Here is a 21,559-nt window from a genome sequence, read left to right as displayed (position 1 = left end):
GCACTTTTAAAATTACTAGCTTTTAAAGTAGCATTAAATTAATTTTCGAGGAATTTAAACATACCAGTGTTATTTTAGTAATATTTAGATTCTAAATAATACTAAAATAACACTATTATGTTTAAATTCCTAGTTAATTTAATTCTACTTTCTTAAATTCCAAATACATTTGTGCATCCTATTTGCCTCAATTCAAACTTAACTCATACTCAGGAACAGAAATGGAATTTAAAGGCATTCTCAATTCTCTTCTGAATGGAACGCAGTCCTGGTGTTTATTGGTGTCTGTGTGAATGTGTGTGGCCATACAGACCTGAAAGAACGGCACATCCCCGTGCCCAGCCGATGATGCTTGCCAGGGTGCAGGTACACTGGCACTTAGTGAATAGCGATATAGAGGAACAGCAGAGCCCATCTCCAGTTTAAACACATAGACAGTAAGGAGACCACCTGCAGAATTGTAAAAGAGACTTCTCTCAAAAACGTTAAAAAAATCATAACTTTTTGACCCTTCAATTGACAACCCTTGACCCTTTGTGCTTTAGGCGGTATACATTAGGATGGGAATGAGTCTTCATTATGTTTTGCATATACAGTATTTCTGTTAAAACATGATTTTGTCAATGTTTAGGATTGCACTAGCATTTTTTACCTCAAAGCTAATAGACATGAACACAAAACATGGATTTAATAGATTATTTAATAAACCAATTAAAATTGCAACAGTATGTCAGGGGATGTACATAAATAATGGAGTGCATTTGTTTGCATTTTATTTTGGGATTTCACGGGAGAAGAATTGTATGTGTGAGAGCTGTGTGTGCCTCATAATAACAGTGATGTTTTATGACTAGTAAGGGGACGATTCAAAGTTAAATATCCTCAATCAGATACTGCAGCCACTGTTCAGGGAGGAGAGACTGCATAATAACAGACTTTATAGTCTTCAAAAAGCCATTGCAGTTAAAAGAACATAAAAACTTGTGTTTTCAAAGCACATTAAGTTCATTAGGTTAATTAATTGTGGGAATATAGCCAGAAATTTATTGAAATGCACTTTGTAATATTATGCACACAATTTCTAAAGTTACTGTCAAACTAAAACCAGACTGATTTCTAGTTGGTCATTATGTCATGCGATATACACTTTAAATATACAAAGATGGTGCACTCATAGTACTATGAACGGGAGAAATGCAACACACAATATGGCGGAATAAGTGCCAATCACCAGTTTGTAAAGTCATTGCGTGACTGCAGCTGCCATTAGAAGCTCCGGCTGCTATAGAAACAGTCAGTGTTCTGAGATGCACGCTCATGAATGCACATGCGCATTGGCTGGTCTAGCCTGAAAAATGCAGCTTGTGTTTTAACTCAGTATTACAAGTTTTTACTATGGTACTTTTTAATGTTTTTACATTTACTATGGCAACTTTTTAATGTCATGTTAAAAGGATTAGTTCACTTCAGAATTAAAATTTCCTGGTAATTTACTCACCCCCATGTCATCCAAGATGTTCATGTCTTTCTTTCTTCAGTCGAAAAGAAATTAAGGTTTTTGAGGAAAACATTCCAGGATTTTTCTCCATATAGTGGACTTCACTGGGGTTCACTGGGTTGAAGGTCCAAATGTCAGTTTCAGTGCAGCTTCAAAGGACTCTACACGATCCCAGACGAGGAATAAGAGTCTTATCTAATGAAACGATCGATCATTTTCTAAAAAAAATAAAATTGTATATAGTTTTTAACCACAAATGCTCGTCTTGCACTGCTCGATCCGCCACGCATTATGTAATCACGTTGGAAAGGTCACCTGTGACGAAGGAGGAAGTACCGATCCAGTGTCTACAAAGTGAACGTGCAAAGATTAAGCCAAATGCCCTTTACAAAAAAAAAAAGGTAAAACAATGATATCGGACGATTTCGAAGTTGGAGGAGAAAATCAGATGAAGTTTTTCACCCTAAGATAAGACCCTTATTCCTCGTCCGGGATCATGTAGAGCCCTTTGAAGCTGCACTGAAACTGACATTTGGACCTTCAACCCGTTGAACCCCAGTGAAGTCCACTATATGGAGAAAAATCCTGGAATGTTTTCTTCCAAAACCTTAATTTCTTTTCGACTGAAGAAAGAAAGACATAAACATCTTGGATGACATGGGGGTGAGTAAATGATCAGGAAATTATAAGGCTTACGTATAGCAGCCAATAGAAACAGCTGCTAATGAGGCATCTATGTATATATGTACATATTTTTCAAAGGGGACTGCTGAGGTGTTCTTGAGGTGCATTTGTTTAAGGTGAATTTACACCAAAGATTCACAACAAGACAAGCTGTAACTACTTGTAAAAGAATAAGGTCTGCAACATTTGAACACCGTGTCTGCACCCGGCTTGGACACATTAAAGTGTATTACTTAAAACCTGCCAGTTTACACAAATGCAACTAGATGAGACAGTGTATAGTTTCCATAGCAATGACTCTTTGTTTCTCTTTGTCCGCTTTCTGCAGCACAGCCGTCAGACTTCCAGTGAAAGCAACAGACATAATATCAAAACGGATATCACTGATATAAAATAAATATATAATTATATAATAAATAAATAAATAAATAAATATATATATATATATATATATATATATATATATATATAAATAATAAATAAGAATATAAATAAATCATATGTAATAAATATATTAAAATAAATATATTATTATTATTACTAACAATAATAATAAACAGAAAAATAATCAACATTAATATGCAGAAGACAATAATGATACATTTTATTTAATGGGAGCATTTGGAAAAAAATGTCCATCTTGGCCAACGTGGTTAGAGCTAGTAGAACACCTTAGCTAAGCTGGTGGGGACCCGGGTGAGCTGATTAACCCATGTTCTGAAGCCGGTTTACCAGCTTGACAACCTTTCAATGGTATGACCTGGTTTTTGCAGCAGGGAAGGCATCAAAGACTGATTAAGTTTTGATAAAACAGGTGTCGGTGTTTTTCCACCCGTTCCTCCCAGCAGAGCAGAGAAACAAACCTGCGAGCGTCTGTGCGGTGCTGTTGGATGCTGGTTTGGACTGGTTTGAGGGAATTGTGGGATGGTTCCCTGAGGTAGAGCTTGTGAAATCAGCAGTGCTGTGCAGATTATGAGGTCGCTCCATAAAAACACCTGAGAGACACAGAGAGGTCGGACATGTCAGTGTGTACTGGTTTATTTTTTGTTATATCTCAAATTTAGAGCTAGTCAGTGGAATTTCTTAGGCATGTACCATTGTAGTATTAGCATTAATATTAGTACTAGTATTATTAGCGTTGAATCTGAGTATAGAGTACCACACAACTACATTAATCATAGTATTTATCATAGCACCATGCTATTCTCTTTTGATATCATAATTGTACATGAGCAACATTAGCAGTATGTAATGTTTAACGTACACTAAAAATGTACACTTCTGTTCAAAAGTTTGGGGTCGGTAAGGTTTTTTAATGTTTCTGAAAAGTCTCTTCTGCTCACCAAGGCTGCATTTATTACATCAAAAATACAGTACAGTAATATTGTGAAATATTATTGCAATTTAAAATAACTGTTTTCTATATGAATATATTTTAAAATGTAATTTATTCTTGTGATGGAAAGCTGAATTTTCAGCATCATTACTACAGTCTTCAGTGTCACATGATCCTTCAGAAATCATTCTAATATGCAGATTTGCTGCTCAAGAATCATTTCTTATTATTATCAATGTTGAAAACAGTTGTGCTGCTTAATATTTTTGTGGAAACCATGTTACTTTTTTCAAGATTTTCGATGAAAAGAAAGTTCAAAAGAACAACATTTATGTGAAATATATATATTTTTGTAACAATGTCAAAGTCTTTTTAATGCAATTTTTGCTGAATAAAAGAGTTTATTTCTTTAAAAAAATACTGACACAAACCTAGGATATTGTTAAATTCATGATTTTGAATCTCAGATTTTCAATGTCAACACTTCAATACTAATATGTTTTCATATGTTTATGACTGAATATATAACAACTGCTATATTTTAAGCATTACATAACACTTTTGTTACATGGAAAACTTGATTCTGACTGGTCAATTGATGGCATTTTGTGGTTGAATATTTTTGCTAAACAGTATATAAACAATTTTCTACATAGCTGGTCTAGTTTCATGTCTCCTGTATGATGAGTAATGTACAGTCACCCGATCATAACAACAAAAAATAAAGCCCTTGTGGGTGACACTAGACCCTGATGCAAAGCAGATATTATCCCTTATGTAATGGCTTATTGATTAAAGTTATTACCTGACACACAAATATTGTCTCTACTCATGTTTCGGCTCATTGCCCGCTGCCTTCATCTACTGTATTGTGCCATGAGCAGAAAATCTGTTGTCTAATTAAATAATGCAGCACAAATGAGTCAAGCGATTGTTTTCAATGACCCATTAGAGTGTACTGCACTGTTTAGAAGGCTCACCCGAGCACATATGGCAGGCGATCCCCTGAGCACTCAGGTTACTGCGCAGGTCCAGCAGTCTCTGCAGGTTGGTGTCTCTGTGGAACAGCACAGGCGCGTGACTGGCCGGCCGCAGGAGACAACAGCACCACACCGAGCCCAGCAGAACCAAAACATACACACCTGAAAAACCAGACAGGATTAGATGTGCGATGTGGACGGGGGAGGATATTTATCACAACAAGCTAATGCTGGGATTTAAATGCATCCTGCTACATTATGCATGACTGTATTATTTGAAACTGTCTCCAAGTCTATAATTATACCGCCGTTGTTTCGACACTGCTCAGGCTGCTCACCTAATAAGAGGAAAAAGCAGTGGGGGCCTGAGAGAAACCTGGCTCTAATTTAGCTTATTGACATGCATATACAGCTGCATAAATATGTATTTACACAATAGGCATTTGTTGAAATTTCTTGCTACACTCTACCATGCTAATACAAGCTTAACTGCATTGTCGCAGGCACATAAGGGATGCAGTTCATAGCTCTTTCGTTTGAACTGTGAATAGACTGACCTTGAGAATAAGAAACAAATTACAGGGAGTCTGAAACAAAACAGCCAGGAAATTTTTATCTTACTCATGCACAAATTGTGTGTACATTAGCAGAAAAATCTAAATGTGACTTGCATGAGTTCACTACAGTACTCTTTGTTCGTTTACGGATAATCATTTACCAGACCTTTATACATGTGTAAGCATTCTTTAGGTCTTATAAAGGTATATATTTAAAATAAATTTTGGTGCAATTATTTAGACACTGTCACAATGCAAAGTCTTTGTAGTAGAAACTCACATGACAAAGATGAATAAACAGGAACTGACTTTACTAATAAACTCAATAATACCAACAACACCTTAAATGTGTAAACATAACGAGAACCAACAACAGAATGAACACAACGGGATATTTATACACACAGTAAATGAGGAACTAAATCACGAACACCTGAATGTGATGAACAACAAATTAGTTACCACAGAAGCAAACAAGAACTAATACAGACATGACAGGAACTGAACTAAACTGAACATAACCGTGACATAAGCTCCCCCTCCTGGAAGGTGTGACCTCGCGGCGTAATAGAAATAGTCCAACGGAAGGAAAGAGGGTGGAGGCTTTGGTGGAGGGTGTGGAGCTGGTGAAGGACAGGAGCCTGGAGGAGTTGCTAACCACAGGCACCAGGGTGGCGCTGACAGTGGGACCATCCAGGGCGGAGTCCTGAATGAAGGAGTGGACGGAACCCTGGGACCGATCGGCGGAGGCGGAACCAAGATGCCTGGAGGAAGCAGAGAGGCTGACGGACCAGGGCGACATCGATGGCCTAGAAACCTGAGGCTGAGCTGCTGGCTCGTGGGACTGAGGCGGCGACGAGGACTCGGCTGACCAGGGCGATGGTGGAGCGAAGGAGAATGATGGGGAGGTCAGAGGAAGGGAGGAGCCAAATGATGGCGTATGGCTGGAGGGTGTAGGCACTGCCGGAATCCCAGAAGTCTGTGCCGGAAGCTGAGTGACGACCACCAGAGGCCGACCTGGAGAGACGAGTGAGCCCAGCAGGCTTTGTAGTAGAAACTCACATGACGAAGATGAATAAACAAGAACTGACTTTACTAATAAACTCAGTAATACCAACAGCATCTTAAAGGTGTAAACGTAACGAGAACTGAAAACAGAATGAACATAAATACGCACAGTAAATGAAGAAATAACTCTCGAACACCTGAACGTGATAAACAACAAATTAGTTACCATAGGAACAAACAAGAACTAATACAGACATGACAGGAACTGAACTAAACTGAACATAACCCTGACATAAGCTCCCCCTCCCAGAAGGTGTGACCTCGCGCCGTAACAGAAATAGTCAAACAGTAGGAAAGAGGGTGGAGGCTTCGGTGAAGGGCATGGAGCTGGTGGAGTCTCCAACAGGAGCCTGGAGGAGTTGCTAACCACAGGCACCAGGGTGGTGCTGATGGTGGGAGGATCCAGGCGGAGTCCTGACTGAAGGGCTGGACGGAAACCCTAGGACCAATCAGCGGAGGCGGAACCACGATGCCTGGAGGAACCTGCGGAGCAGAGAGGCTGACGGACCAGGGTGACATTGATGGCCTGAAAGCCTGAGGCTGAGCTGCTGGCTCGTGGGACTGAGGCGGCAACAGGGACTTGGCTGACCGGGGCGACTATGGAGTGAGGGAGGATGACGGGGAGGACGGAGAAATGGAGGAGCCAGATGATGCCATAGGGGTGGAGGGTGTAGGCACCGCCAAGTCCGTGGCGGAAGCTGGAGAGACGAGTTATCCCAGCAGAATCTCAGGGCAGTCGGGACACGGAGGCAACGAGGGAAAGAAGCCAAAGCGAGGTCGATGGGCTGTCGAGTCAAGATGGGGACTTGGGACAGGAGGCCCGATGTGATGCAGAGACCTCAACTTCATGCCGTGCTGGTAGAGGCGAAGCCCGAGGAAGTGCAAACGAGCCACACGGACACAGTGGCAAAAGCAGAGCCAAAGAGCTGGATGAAAGCAGCAGGGCCAACGGATCCAGGGAACTGGCCTTGACCAGAGGAGAAGGGATCAGGACATCAGAGAATGGAGGCCTTCGGATGGGACCGGAGAATCAAGATGGCAACACAAGATCGGCGAAGAAGGCGAGGACTCAGGGGTGGGTCTTTGGGTGGGAGTAGGATCCATGGTCCACAGATCGATCAGGTCACGGTGAACGTCACATGACGAAGATGAATAAACAGGAACTAATTTACTAATAAACTCAATCATAACAACAACACCCTAAACGTGTAAACATAACAAGAACCGGTAACAGAATGAACATAACAGGTGATATTTATACACAGAGTAAATGAGGAACTAAATCACGAAACACCTGAACGTGATGAATAACAAATTAGTTACCACAGAATCAAACGAGAACTAATACAGACATGATAGGAACTGAACTAATCTGAACATAACTGTGACAGACACAATCCTGATTTAGTTACAAAGTAAATACTGGTAATCATTGTTATTTTAGTATTATTTATACTATTGCAGTATTTGTTAAAATTTAATTATTTTAGCTTAAGTTTTAGTCATTTTGTCATGTGCTTTTTTTTTTTTTTTAGTAAATTTAGTACTTCAGCAAACTTATTTCAGTTAGTTGCCAAGGCAATATTTCACCTTTTTTCATTTAAATAATAATATTTATATTTTATTTTATATCAGCTTCATTTCAATTTTCAAAATAAAAAAGTAATAGTTTTAGTTCTAGTTTCACTTTTAGTTAACAATAACAACACTGCTGGTAATATGTTAAAGTTATTTACAGCATACTAGCCATAATATCTGGATATAATATCTGCATATAATATCTGGATGATGTACTAAATTAGCCAAATATATGCAGTATACAACCAGAGAACACTTCATCAGTACTGCATCCCACAATACAATGCACTTGACTTGATAATTTAATCAAACTGCCAAAAGTAAGGACGGGTTTGCACAAAATTGTATTAAAAATGCTAAAAGAAAACATTTAATGTTTATTTCCAAGTTTATCTGTAAATATTTTTTACTGTGTCAAATAATGTACTACTATTTTAAGAAACAGTAGACAGCAGTGTATGTGCAGTATGCAGCAAGCAGAATGTTACTAGCCTACATTAATACTGCACAGTATGTATTATATATTGCAAACATTAAAAAAAAAAAAAAAAAAGCAAATAAGTACAAGCATTATTCTACACTAAATATTCCAAACACTAGTATGCAACACTGTTGTCACATGACCTCATTGCATTGCATGTGTAATTCAATAAATGGTATCCAGTTATTACAGCCTATAAAAAAATGTCTCCACATTTGGCAGTCTGGTCAAATAATGAGTCAAGAAAGAGATACAGCTGATATTACCGGTTCATCCATCACACTGTAAATGGAAGGTCATGTCAAGCGCATTACATTGTGGTATACAGTATCCCATGCTCTGTTGCACACTGCACATTTTGCACATTTTACATCAAGTGTAGTAGGTCATCCAATCATTCCATGCATACAGAAAATTTGCATACTATACATACACACTATATTTAGAGAGTATAGAGTATACATGCAGCAAACAGAATAGTATATTCCCAACAGTCTGGTTCACAATGCAGATAATTTTAGCTAAGAACTGTACACTTAGGAACTGTAACCACTCTTGTAAAAAATAAATGCATTTAATTGCTAAAGTTTACTTCTTTTTCACAAGGGCAAAGTAACAAAAGTTTGTTTTTATGTGATGTGAGTAAATCTGAAGTACTGTAGCACTGCACACAAAGCGAGGTGTGCTCAAGGATATCTCATTTACATGCTACCAAATGTTTTAGATTAAACTCTTACATGATATTTTACATGAAACTCAAAAACGTTAGCAAATCAAGCAACTAGTTCTTCAGCTGAAGCATTTATTGTACCTTAATTGTACATGACTTTGGCTTCAAAGCCTGTGTACCACAATTTAAGAAAGTAGCTTAGAAACCAGCCAATCAGAGTAGAAGAATCCAGTCAGCTCTTGGCAGTTTTGAGCGTGACATACAGACAGTACATAAAAGCTCTGTAGGCGGTCTGTGAGTGCGTTGTCTACGGCTGAGAGCAAATGAATAAAGATGCTTAACTAATGTGAGTACTGTGAAAGCACATCACGTCTTTTGAGATAATCATCACAAATGTTGCTAATTATCACAAATGTTACTCACCTATAATAGTTTTCCGTTTTTCGACAACAGGTTCTGCCACCCAGTGCCTCAGGAGCCTCTGAAGGTGGGCACTGACAACTCCCACGTTGCCCTCAGTGGACACGGACAAAGGAGCTTCTACAGAGAGCGACAGCAGGGCTGCATCCGATTCAGAGTCATATACACCTGGACAGAAATCAAAGCATCAGGCTCCAAAAATGGCTTGTTTTGATATTGCGGGATCTGTGATGTCACACAGGCAAATAAATTTGCATAGACATCGATGAATAGTTTATACATCATCTCACCATAGGCCCCACCCACTGGATTCAGTCGCTTATTTGCTGACATTTGCCTACACTGGATGTGAGCGTCACGTCAAAAGCAAAACCCAATATAATCACTGGCGCTGTTTTTGAATTTTATAATTGATTTAATTAATTCTGATGATATGACAACAAGCTGCCAAATATTTTCTTTTAAATAAGTCTACTAATTTGGGTATGCCATTTCTTAGATTTAGGTTCCAAATGGGGACGCAAGTTAACAGATTAAGGTATTCGTTTTTTTTGTAAGGATTTCGTAAGGATAAACTTGATAATACTTTTTCTCTCTCCTGGTTGTAATTGTTGTATGCAAAGGTGTGATTCATTGACTAAAAAAAGAAAGCAAAACACAAAATAAATAAACATGAATTTGACTGATGACATTTTTAAGAAATAAGAAATTGTCTTTGTAATCTTTTATCAAAATAAATTCATCATTACCTGGTTCCATTTCAACAGTTATTAGAGCAACATCATCATCATCTGAGAGGGGACTAGGGCTGGCGGACAGTTTAGTTAGAGTGGTCCACCTGTTAGGGTTAACAATCTCAGTGTTAAAGGGATAATTTATCCAAAAATCCCATATATGTCATCATTTTCTCACTCTCATGTCATTCCAAATCAGTATGCCTTTGATACTTCTGTGGAACACAAAAGAAGATATTTTGATGCTGGTCACTCTTTTCCATGCAATTGCAATAAATGAGGACTGAAGTTTTCAGTCTTCAAAAATAATGTTAAATCATAAAAGTGTCCATGATATGACTTGTGCAAAAATATTATTCACCAATAATCTTTCCATCCAGTAAGCTGTTACAGGATTCACATCGGTGAATTTAGCTTGAGAACTGGATCAATCTGATTCATGGACAAATCATTCAGACCTGTTTTGTGAATTGAATCAACCAAATGACCCATCACACAAACACGCCCCCCTTAGTTACTGTTGCTTTGTCCGACAAGCCATGGCGCTGTCACGCCACACAGAGTGAAAAATACATCGCGGAGCAAAGAGGACACTGACAAAACGTCGACAGACAAGACAGAGCAGGATACTTATGATATTAAACAAAGTCCCAGCTTTCAAATTCTGTTTTTTTTTTAAGATATTTGAACAATAAAAACCGTTTTGTGGCTTTTTAATGTGTCGTGACAGATTACTGTAGCGCTTCAGCTTAAGCGGCTCGTGAACCGATCATCTCTTCCTACTAGTTAATTTATAGCATCAAATAAACATGAAAGAACATGAGAAGGAATGTTGTTTCAAACGCGGAAAGACGTCAGTACACACCATTTTTCAAGTTCAAGTCCACTGAGGTTAATCTTCTCCTGACTGCTTTGTCGGACAAAATGGCGGATTCGGCGTTATTATTGGTTAGATCGCTTGTCAGTCAAACTCCCGACGAAGGGTCAATTAATTAAAAAGATACAACTACAAATAACAAATTTGTTCATTAAACAGACATTGATACTTCTCTCATGAGTCATATCTGGACTGATTAAGATATGTTAATGAGCATTTGGTTTCTGAAACACACTAGTGGAAGACAAATCACAAAACACTATGCTCTAGTCTGACCAATCAGAGTAGAGCAGGCTCTCTGAAAGGAGGGGTTTAGAGAAACTGAATCCTTTATTAAACCATTTCAGACACTGTGAAAAAAGAGGTGATGCTGCAATGTATATTATGAGAAAGTGTTTTTTGACCCTGGATCGTGTAAACCTACAGTGAGAGACTCCAAAACAAAATTACAAATGTTTAAAATAGCATAATGGGGCACTTATGTACTGTACTGTAATTGCATGGGAAAGAGTGATCAGCACATTCAAATTTCTGTGTTTGTGTTCAGCAGAAGGAAGAAAGTCATACGGGTTTGGAACAACGTGATGTTAATGATGACAGAATTCGCATTTCTTGGTGATCTATGATTTTAAAGGCATAGCTTACCCAAAAATTACAATTTTGTCATCATTTATTCACCCTCAAGCCATTCCAAACCTGTATGACTTTGGTTCTTCTGCAGAACATAAAGTATATTTTGAAGAATTTTGGTAACCAAACAGTTTTGGTGACCATTGGCTTCCATTGTATGGGCAAGAAAACACAGACATTTCTTAAAATCTTCTTTTGTATTCCACAGAAGATGGAAAGTCATACAGCAATTATACCTTTAATGAATGAATAATGTGATAAAACTTTAAAAATTCTAACTTTAAAATTAAAACTTTAAAAATTCTAAGAAAAGAACATGCACATTTCTCAAAAGACATTTGGAAAGACATAAAAACTCTACCATTTGGGACAGGCGTTGCCATGGGCAGCTCCACACTGGGTCCAGATGCAAAGGGCAGCAGGCATGAGAATGGAAACCCAAAGCCAGCAGCAGCTCACAATGAGAGACATGAACAGACCGAAGTCATGAACCGCTGGGATCTAATGATGCATACAAAACAGATAAAGGTCACATGTCAGGTGTTGTCAGAATTGTTTTTTCACTTTGCATGTTTTAAAATAAATTAACCGGCAGGATTCTCATCACACCAATACGCTACTGAATAAACATGAGATGGTGACAGAAACATAAAAGCCCCATGGGTACAAAAGCTATTATGAATAAAATAAGACCTTTCTTTAAAGATAAAGAAATGTTTGACTGTCTGCTCTACATGTTCTTGCAGTTTATTACATCATTTGTGTTTATTTTTTGATTGATGTTAGATCCTGAGCTTCAAAGTAGGAGGTCACATACGAATCCTCAAGTTCACTCAGAACTTTGGCTCATTTTATCACGCATTTAAAGCTTAAACTGCTTTGATGGCAGGAAAAACCCTTAATACAGAATGTATGGGTCAGAGGTCATGATTAAAACATTTATTTTTTATATTGTTATACTTTTCGTTGTAATTAATTGTATTACGTTATTGTCTAAAATTGACCGTCCTAGCAAAATTCGTCAGGGAACATTGACATATGCCTGTGTAATATTTAGCAACCAACTCCTGATAAGCACGAATTACACTGGTACGTCGAAGTTAGCCAATCATAACAGAGGTAATTTACATAGAGATGTCTTAAAGGTATAGGAGCAAAAATAGATTGTTTAACTCTAATCACCAAAGAAGTGGAAAACGGTTTAGAAAAACTAAAATACAACTGTTTTGGGTGCAGGAAAACTTGACAAGCATTGTAAGTGAACTTAATAAAATCCTATGAAAGTGTAGATTTTATTCCTGGCATACTCCAGCCTTCAAAATGTTCTAAATGTTAGCACATCTTTGTTTTGAAAATTGATTTTCTGGAAATGTTTATTCTGCTCCGCTGACTGCACCTGTGAGAAGGTGTTTGCAGCATATGCTGCTGCCGTCGTGAAGGACGTGAGGAACGTGGCTCTGCCTGCTGTCTTTACTGTGTAAATCATACGCTGCATTGAACAAGTCAGGTGGTCTGACTGTCTGAAAGTACTTATGAACACAAACACATCATCCACACCTAGAAGGAAAGAAAAGAACATGGTAAAGAACATGTTCATTTATAATGTGGAAAGCTCAAGGCTTGATATTTTATTACTCTCACCAATGCCAATGATGACAAAGGCTGCAACTCCGTTGAGAATGCCAAGGTATTTCACTCCAAACACCACATGATACAAGAAGAGCGCCACGAGACAGCTCAGACCAATACTGGCCAAGCCAAAGAATGTCAGAAACACTGTGGAGAAACAAAATAGGTATGACACATAATGCCAAATCAAGAAATGACACTGTGGTGACTTTTAGTATTCAAGCACAGTAATCTTTAGTTAACTATACACTACAAGCTACTAACAAAAAAATTATTTTAAAATATATGTAATTTGATAACTGCATGGGTAATCGGAAGAGTATTTATTATTACAGTGTTTAATACTTCTAAATTTACACTATATACAATTAAAGGGATAGTTGGACACATTTAATAAAACTAGAAAGTAGAAAAAGAGAAATTTATACACCTAAAATAGCCACCAATAAAAAAAAATATACACTTAAAGTAAATTAAAATAAATTTAAACACCCAAGTTATATGCACTACCATTTAAAAGTTTGGGTTAATGTTTTTAAAAGACGTTTCTCTTGGTGAAAAGTCTGCTCACCAAGGATGCATTTATTTAATCTAAAATACAGTAAAGTTGTGAAATATTATTACAATTTAAAACAACTATTTTAATATATTTAAAATGTAATTTATTCCTGTGATCAAAGCTGAATTTTCAGCATCATTACTCCAGTCTTCAGTGTCACATGATCTTTCAGAAATCCTTCTAATATGCTGATTTGCTCAAGAAACATTTATTATTATTATCAATGTTGAAAACAGTTGTGCTGCAGTTTTTGTGGAAACCATGATACGTTTAAACATTGATCAGCGAACACAAACAAAAGCTCAACCATACTTGCTTGATTGATGTGCGAGAACAGACCTCATTGGTTCTTGCTGAAGCTCAAATGTGCTGAGTAACACACGAGAATGAACCTCATTGGTTCTTGCCGAAGCTCAAATGTGCTGCGTAACATGAGAATTAATCTCATTGGTTCTTGTGGAAGCTCAAACGTGCTGCGTAACACAAGGATGAACCTCATTGGTACTTGCACATGAAAAAAAAAAAAACATGCTTGAGCTTCGGTTTACCACAACTGATGTGTGAGTTGATAAATGTTTACATGTGAATAAAAGCCTAAATTCAGTCTGTTCATCATATAAAGTGATCAAGTCTCTTCAGAAAATTTGGACTAAACCACCCAATTCATATGGATTAGTTTTACGATCTCTTTATGAACTTTTTGAAGCATCAAAGTGGACTGTCAATGGAGGGACAGAAAAATAATAAATCTCTCTTAATAAAGATCTTAATTTTTGTTTTTAAAGATGAACTAAAGTCTTACGGGTTTGGAACGACAGGAGGGCGAGTAAATGATGACAGAATTTTCGTTTTTAGGTGAACTAACACTTTAATCCTTTTAATCTCACACTGATACCAAACATTTCAATGGTGTAACTCAAAAACAAAGACAGTAATGAACAGCACAATTTTACAAAATGTTGTTTTGCTTTAGCATAATTTTGCTACAAATGCTGCACAGACTCGAAAGAATCAGTGAACCTTTTTCTTTTGGATCAGTTTATTTAAATCAGCTATCCAAATTAGGCAATTCACTAAAATGAATGGCTACATGCACAATAAACTGCTATAAAAAAAAAAAAACAGCAATGTAGCAACAGTAGCACTACAACAACAGCTTTGTACTGTAAGAATGTCGAACGTGACTGACTGAATGGGAACTCACTGGCCAATGTCCATTGGCTCATTTAGTTACCACTTGGAGGTGATTGGGCTCCCCATTACGTCAGTATTGACATAACTCTATTTTGATGACATGCTATTTAAAAATGTAAACTTAGCATCAATACTTCAAGTTAATTACTCCAACACAGGCAATTCTTGACAGGTCTGTTTGAGTTCACCAAGCCCTTTCTGTCATATTTGAAATATCTGTCACCAATTTACCATTAGCAACCGCAAAAGTGCCAAGATATTTTTGGCCCACATGCTTTGCAGCACTTGGAGATGTTTTCTGTGGTTTCAAGCTTTTATCCCTGAATTAACCGAAAGTGCTGTGGTGTACAGAGAGTGCTAAAGGTTTTGTAACAAACAGTAACAAACTGCTGCACAAGCTGAGTGGAACGACAGCGTTCGAGAGCTCTCTATTGTTTCTCTAACAAGGTAGTGCATTGCAAGTGCAGCTGACACGTAAATGAATTCAGAAGGTTCAGGGAAGGTTATATGATATACAGATAAAGCACAGAGGTCAGGTTATGTAACATTTTAAAATACATCATTGAGGTTTTTATAAAAATGTCACATGGAAAAGTGGTGTTCTATTTTCCATTATCCAGACGGTTGTTGATGCAGCAGCTGTGAGAAAATAAGCCTCATTTTAGGAATGTCCTGACAAAAATAGTATAACGACCTGAATATACCAAGAAAACCAGCTGTGGAGCTGTGAGACGGCCAAATCAATAAGATTTACTTGATGAATTGCTCAACAACCAATGTCACAGTTAGTACACCTTCAAGTCTGCATCCTCTTGTGCTTTTAATAGACTAATAGCTGAAATACATGTTTACTGCTGTGTTTAATTAAGTCATACTGCACAAAGTTGTAAACTCATGCTGCTAAATATGTGGGTAGTCAGCCTGGTCTCAGTCTGTGCAGGTTCAAGACATCAGTCAAATTTTCTGTCAGAAATAATTTGCAGCTCATCTGTTGACACAAATGTTGACACAAAGCATACTGAGGCTATTTGTAGATGAGGAAAATATATCCAGTTGCAATTCTGACAAAACACAAGTCATAAAAACAAGGCTACATCAAGGCTTTCATTATATCTATAACAATATTTTAGTGTAACGAGTGTAAAAGCCAACCATAGACCAGTCATAGAAATTCGGTGTCCATTTGTTCTACACACACACACACACAACGCAGAGTCAGCGTTCCATCATGTGGGACCGGTAACATTAGCAAGACTGAAACCCTGTCTCAACTAATTAGCACTTTACTCTTTACAATAAGATTTAATTTGTTAATATAATTAATAGATTTGTTATAATGAACTAACAATTAAAACATTTTACAGCATGTATTAATTTAATGTTTATTTATAAATGTGTTATTGATAATTTGTTTTTTTTATAATACACAACTTGAAATTATATATATATTTAATATTTAAGAATTCAATCACATGAGCAGTTCCAAGTCATGACACAGTATTCAAACCAACAGCACAATTGAAAGTGTGACTGCATTAATAAAGTTTTCAAATTTTAGACACAATATCGCCAGTTACTTTGTCTTTTTACTGTCTGTTTGCTCTGCCAACGACAATAGTTCCATATGATGTCAAAAGCAGAACCAACAGTTTCTCCCAGAGCAACATAAAGTGGAGTTTCCTTGCTGAATTGATCAGTGTGTTTGTACGAATGGTTGAGTGAATAATTCAATGACAGTGTAGTATGAATATACTCCAGACTAACTACTTTTGTTATGTTTTCACTGTCATGTGGCCTACCAGCATCAGTTGCAATCACTTCACTCCCGTGTCCTCATGGGATAGTAAAGTGTCTATCAGATGCGCACTTCAGAATCTCTTAGGAAAAAGTAGGTGATCCAGGTACTTTCTGTCTACTGTTTTATTATTCTGTGAATTCGGATATACTACTCTTTTCATTTACTGTTTTTTACCTGATATATAGTAGGGAAGTATGATTGTTCAGATGCAGCCAGTCACTTGTTGCCAACTTCTGACATATTAAAGGGTTAGTTCACCCAAAAATGAAAATTCTGTCATTAATTACTCACCTTCATGTCGTTCCACACCCGTATGACCTTCATTCATCTTCGGAACACAAATTAAGATATTTTTGATAAAATCCGATGGCTCAGTGAGGCCTCAATTGCCAGCAAGATAAGTAACACTTTCAGATGCCCAGAAAGCTACTAAAGACATATTTAAAACAGTTCATGTGACTACAGTGGTTCAACCTTAATGTTATGAAGCAACGAGAATACTTTTTGAGTGCCAAAAAAAACAAAATAACGACTTTATTCAATAATATCTAGTGATGGGCGATTTCAAAACACTGCTTCATGAAGCTTCGAAGCTTTACAAATCTTTTGTCTCAAATCAGCGGTTCGGAGCATGTATCAAACTGCCGAAGTCACGTGATTTCAGTAAACGAGGTTTCATTACGTCATAAGTGTTTCGAAATTTCCATGGTTCACCACTGGGGGGTGTGACTTTTGACAGTGTTTTGAAATCGCCCATCACTAGATATAGTTTACTAAAGTCGTTATTTAGTTTTTTTTGGCGCACAAAAAGTTTTCTCGTCGCTTCATAACATTAAGGTTGAATCACTGTAGTCACATGAACTGTTTTAAATACTTCTTTAGTATCTTTCTGGGCATCTGAAAGTGTTAATTATCTTGCTGTCAATGCAGGCCTCACTGAGCCATCGGATTTTATCAAAACTATCTTAATTTGTCTTCCGAAGATGAATGAAGGTCTTACGGGTGTGGAACGACATGAGGGTGAGAAATAAATGACAGAATTTTCATTTTTGGGTCAACTAACCCTTTAACCTTATTTTTCAATGCAGAAGTAAGTATTTCCTGTGAATGTTGAAGACTTCTGATTCATTAGCCACAGGGTGAATAACTAGATGTATAACAAAATGCAGTAAACAGTTAAACTATTTGCACTGCAAACCATCAAGCAACATAACAAACTGTTTTTGTACAGCTAAAACAGCGATGGGCAACTTCGGACCTGGAGGGCCACTGTTCTACAGAGTTTAGCTTCAGTCCAAACCAAATACACCTGAACAAGCTAATCAATGTCTTCAGGATTGCTAAAAAAAGCTATAGGCAGATGAGTTTTTATCAGGGTTGGAGCTAAACTCTACAGGACAGTGGCCCTCCAGGACTGAAGTTGCCCATCCCTGAGCTAAAATAACTGGAAGCAGTTAAGTGAAGTGTAAACGTAATTATATAATGAACATAGGCATCTCTACTCTGTGTCGACTGAACAACAACAACCTTAACTGGGATAAAATCACTGTATGGTGTCTTTAGGTTTATTCGATTAGAATGCTTGTTGAGTGTCTTACCAGAAAATGAGGTTAGAACGTACACAAGGACAGTAATGCATCCTCCACTGAACAACGCCAGCAACATGTCACTGTGGAAGGTCTTCCGCACCTCATCATCAAATAACTCTGTACCCCCGTACAACACCTTCACTTTACTAGAGAGAGAATAAAAAACAGAAACTTGGATGAGAAAGAAGGGTAGTCAAGATGAGCAGGGGTTATGGTTGATATTAGACGATATGTAGCAAGAGAAGATGAGGGGGATGAGAAAGAAAATGAGCACACATTAGCAGATGGAAAAAGATTATCTTAATTACATCGGGGGGCTCTTAAGGGAGTTATTACAGTATCAGAGATACAATGAACGTCTCTTCCACGCCTGACCATTGGCTCATTTCTAGGTTTCCTACCATTGTCAAACCAGCAGTAATGATTGTCATTTGAAGAGCATCTGCCTACATTCAGTCTTGACAGCTGTGAGTATATTAGGGGTGTTTTGCAGATGTAATAAAGCTTTGGGTCATTGTCTGTGATTCATAACTGGGATTGATTTGCAAAAATGACTACAACCAAAATCGAAACATCTGACTAACTGACTTCTGTCTTTGACACTAAGGAATACTTAGTGGCTTAATAGACTCCCATTTTGTGTTTAATCATTTATATATAACTCATTAGTTTTGCATTAGTAAAGTGAACAGTATCTCCAGCTGCCACACAGAAGAGCGGGAGGACTGAGACATGATTCATCACCATTGTGTCACTGAGATCGTCCTTGTAAGTTGATGGCTCCGTTATATGGACATAAAATTTGTGAAAGCAAATTCTGTCTTATGACCATTTTCATGCACACTTAAATTTTCATTTAATACATTATATTACTTTTAGAACAAAAATGCCCTGAAGTTGAGCACTAAAAAGAAGGAATTTTTTTAATATAAATATTACATGACTGATTGCTTTTGGAAGACATTTCCCATGGCAGGAAGGGCTCATTAAAAAAAATCTGTGTGTGTTTGGAATTACAGAAATGTATTTTAATAAACAACATTATACAGACAAATGGTTTGTTGATCACACTCAACTGTAGCTCTGATTGCAATGATAATCCCATCCACTGCATTATGAAACCTAACATTATATGCAGATGAAGCTATTCATAATAAAAAAAACAGAATTGAAGAACACAGGGTGGGAAATAAAGCTTCTGCTAACTGGGATAAATAAAGTTCATTTTGCATGTTTTCAAGGACCATACTTAATGCCCAACAAGCCATCATGAATCTCTTGATGAATCCGCTGGTTTGTGTGTTTGTTAAATTGAATTTGCTTTTAACCATACATGGTATTAGACCAGACAAATAAACAAAAAGCCTTCTTGTTATGTTATTTACTGCACCAACACCAACTGCAATCTCAACACCCACCTGGTGGATTGTTGTGAAAGGATATCAGCATACTGCACCACAAAGTCTCTGAAGAGACGTCTCTGTTCTAAAGGTCTGTCTTGAAGAGAGTAGAAAGAGTGGAGAGGAGCTCCAAAATGGATCTCACTGCGAAGAAGAGAGGACTGAAGCTTGTCTGGTGTGAGAGTCTCATCCACATACCAGTAAAACTGTGGATGGGTGATCGCCAAGCTCAGGGCACCTGAGAATAGAGGATACTACAATCAGGGTGTTTTATGACAAACATTTCAGTTACTGGTTGGATTAATTGTGAAACATCTGAAACACCTTGAACATCAAACCACCATTTGTTACTTTTTACAATATATGTCAAGCGTATCCAGTTCTGCTCCTGGACACTTTTCTGCAGATCTTAAAGGGTTAGTTCACCCAAAAATTTAATTTCTGTCATTAATTATTCACCCTCATGTCGTTCCAAAGACCTTTGTTCATTTTCGGAACACAAATGAAGATATTTTTGATGAAATCCAAGAGCTTTCTGACCTCCCTATTGACAGCAATGTCATAACCAATTTCAAGGTCCAGAAAGTTAATAAAGACATCATTAAAATAGTCCATGTGACTACAGTGATTCAACCTTAATGTTATGAAGCGACAAGAATACTTTTTGTGCGCAAAAACAAAACAAAAATAATCACTTTATTCGACAATTTCTTCTCTTCCATGTCAGTCTCCTATGCTGTTCACATTGTAAACACAGTGCAGCGCTTCCGGGTTCTACGTCAGAACGCCGTCTCATTATTGGCCGGCTCCTGCGTCAGCATCACATGCATGCATCGTGCTGCTCACATAAACAGCGTCGGCCAATACTGAGCAGGGAAGAAAAAGAAATTATTGAATAAAGTCATTATTTTTGTTTTGTTTTTGAGCACAAAAATTATTCTTTTCACTTCATAACATTAAGGTTGAACCACTGTAGTCACATAGACTATTTTAACAATGTTTTTAAAACCTTTCTGGGCCTTGAAATTGGTTATGATGTTGCTGTCTATAGGGAGGTCAGAAAGCTCTCAGATTTCATCAAAAATATCTTAATTTGTGTTCTGAAGATGAAAGAAGGTCTTACAGGTGTGAAACAACACGAGGGTTGTAAACTCATAATTAATGACAGAAGTTTCATTTTTGGGTGAACTAACCCTTTAACTCCAACTCTAATTAAACACGCCTAAACTACCTTATCAAGATCTTGAGGATCACTAGAAACATCCAGGCAACCTCTATAAGACACTCACACTGGCCCTCCAGGAGCAGAATTGGACAACCCTGATATATGTTAACCAGGGCTAACCCTACTAGAAAACCAGGCCATTCCAGTTTAGCCTGGTTAAACTGGTCCAAGGTGGTCTATCAGCTCAGCCTGATCTTCACCACCTAAACCAACTAGAATTAGCTTGGACCAGCCAGAGACCATGTAAACAGGGAATCAAATAAAACATACTGTTTTAGAGAGTTTAGCTGAGCTTATTTGCTATACAGTATTTAAAGGGTTAGTTCACCCAAAAATGAAATTTCTGTCATTAATTACTCACCCTCTTATTTCCTTCCGTCTTTTTTCTTCTTCTAATGATGGAGTGTGTTGCAATGAGCTTAAGACCTTCGTCATCTTTGGATCACAAAGTAAGATATTTTTGATGAAAACGTAAAAAGCGTAGGAGAATGACACAGAAGCAGTGTTAATTTCGTTAACGAAAACTACGACGAAAAAATGTTCGTTGACGACCTTTTTTTCCATGACTACTTACTAGACGATGAGAGACGACACCAATGTCGTTTAACGATAACGTGACTAAAACAACACATGCAATATCGTTGACGAAAAA

The 21,559-nt window shown here is 37.5% G+C and overlaps 1 protein-coding gene across 1 annotated transcript in view; it reads right to left on the bottom strand.

The window, feature by feature from the left end:
• Window positions 1-21,559, bottom strand: part of disp3 (dispatched RND transporter family member 3) — a 71,302-nt gene that overhangs the window by 20,266 nt on the left and 29,477 nt on the right. The window contains exons 3-12 of the mRNA XM_051902247.1: window positions 19,701-19,920; window positions 18,292-18,428; window positions 13,155-13,289; window positions 12,910-13,070; window positions 11,875-12,014; window positions 10,022-10,110; window positions 9,276-9,440; window positions 4,499-4,660; window positions 3,046-3,177; window positions 314-450 (exon numbers count right to left, since the gene is read on the bottom strand). Of these exons, the coding sequence (XP_051758207.1) occupies window positions 314-450; window positions 3,046-3,177; window positions 4,499-4,660; window positions 9,276-9,440; window positions 10,022-10,110; window positions 11,875-12,014; window positions 12,910-13,070; window positions 13,155-13,289; window positions 18,292-18,428; window positions 19,701-19,920 (1,478 nt within the window). The remainder of the gene's footprint in view (window positions 1-313; window positions 451-3,045; window positions 3,178-4,498; window positions 4,661-9,275; window positions 9,441-10,021; window positions 10,111-11,874; window positions 12,015-12,909; window positions 13,071-13,154; window positions 13,290-18,291; window positions 18,429-19,700; window positions 19,921-21,559) is intronic.

The sequence above is a fragment of the Ctenopharyngodon idella genome, chromosome 8, assembly GCF_019924925.1.
Source record: "Ctenopharyngodon idella isolate HZGC_01 chromosome 8, HZGC01, whole genome shotgun sequence".
Classification (NCBI taxonomy): domain Eukaryota; kingdom Metazoa; phylum Chordata; class Actinopteri; order Cypriniformes; family Xenocyprididae; genus Ctenopharyngodon; species Ctenopharyngodon idella.
The sequence above is the reverse complement of the archived record's forward strand: the minus strand, read 5'-3'. Positions and strand labels throughout refer to the sequence as shown.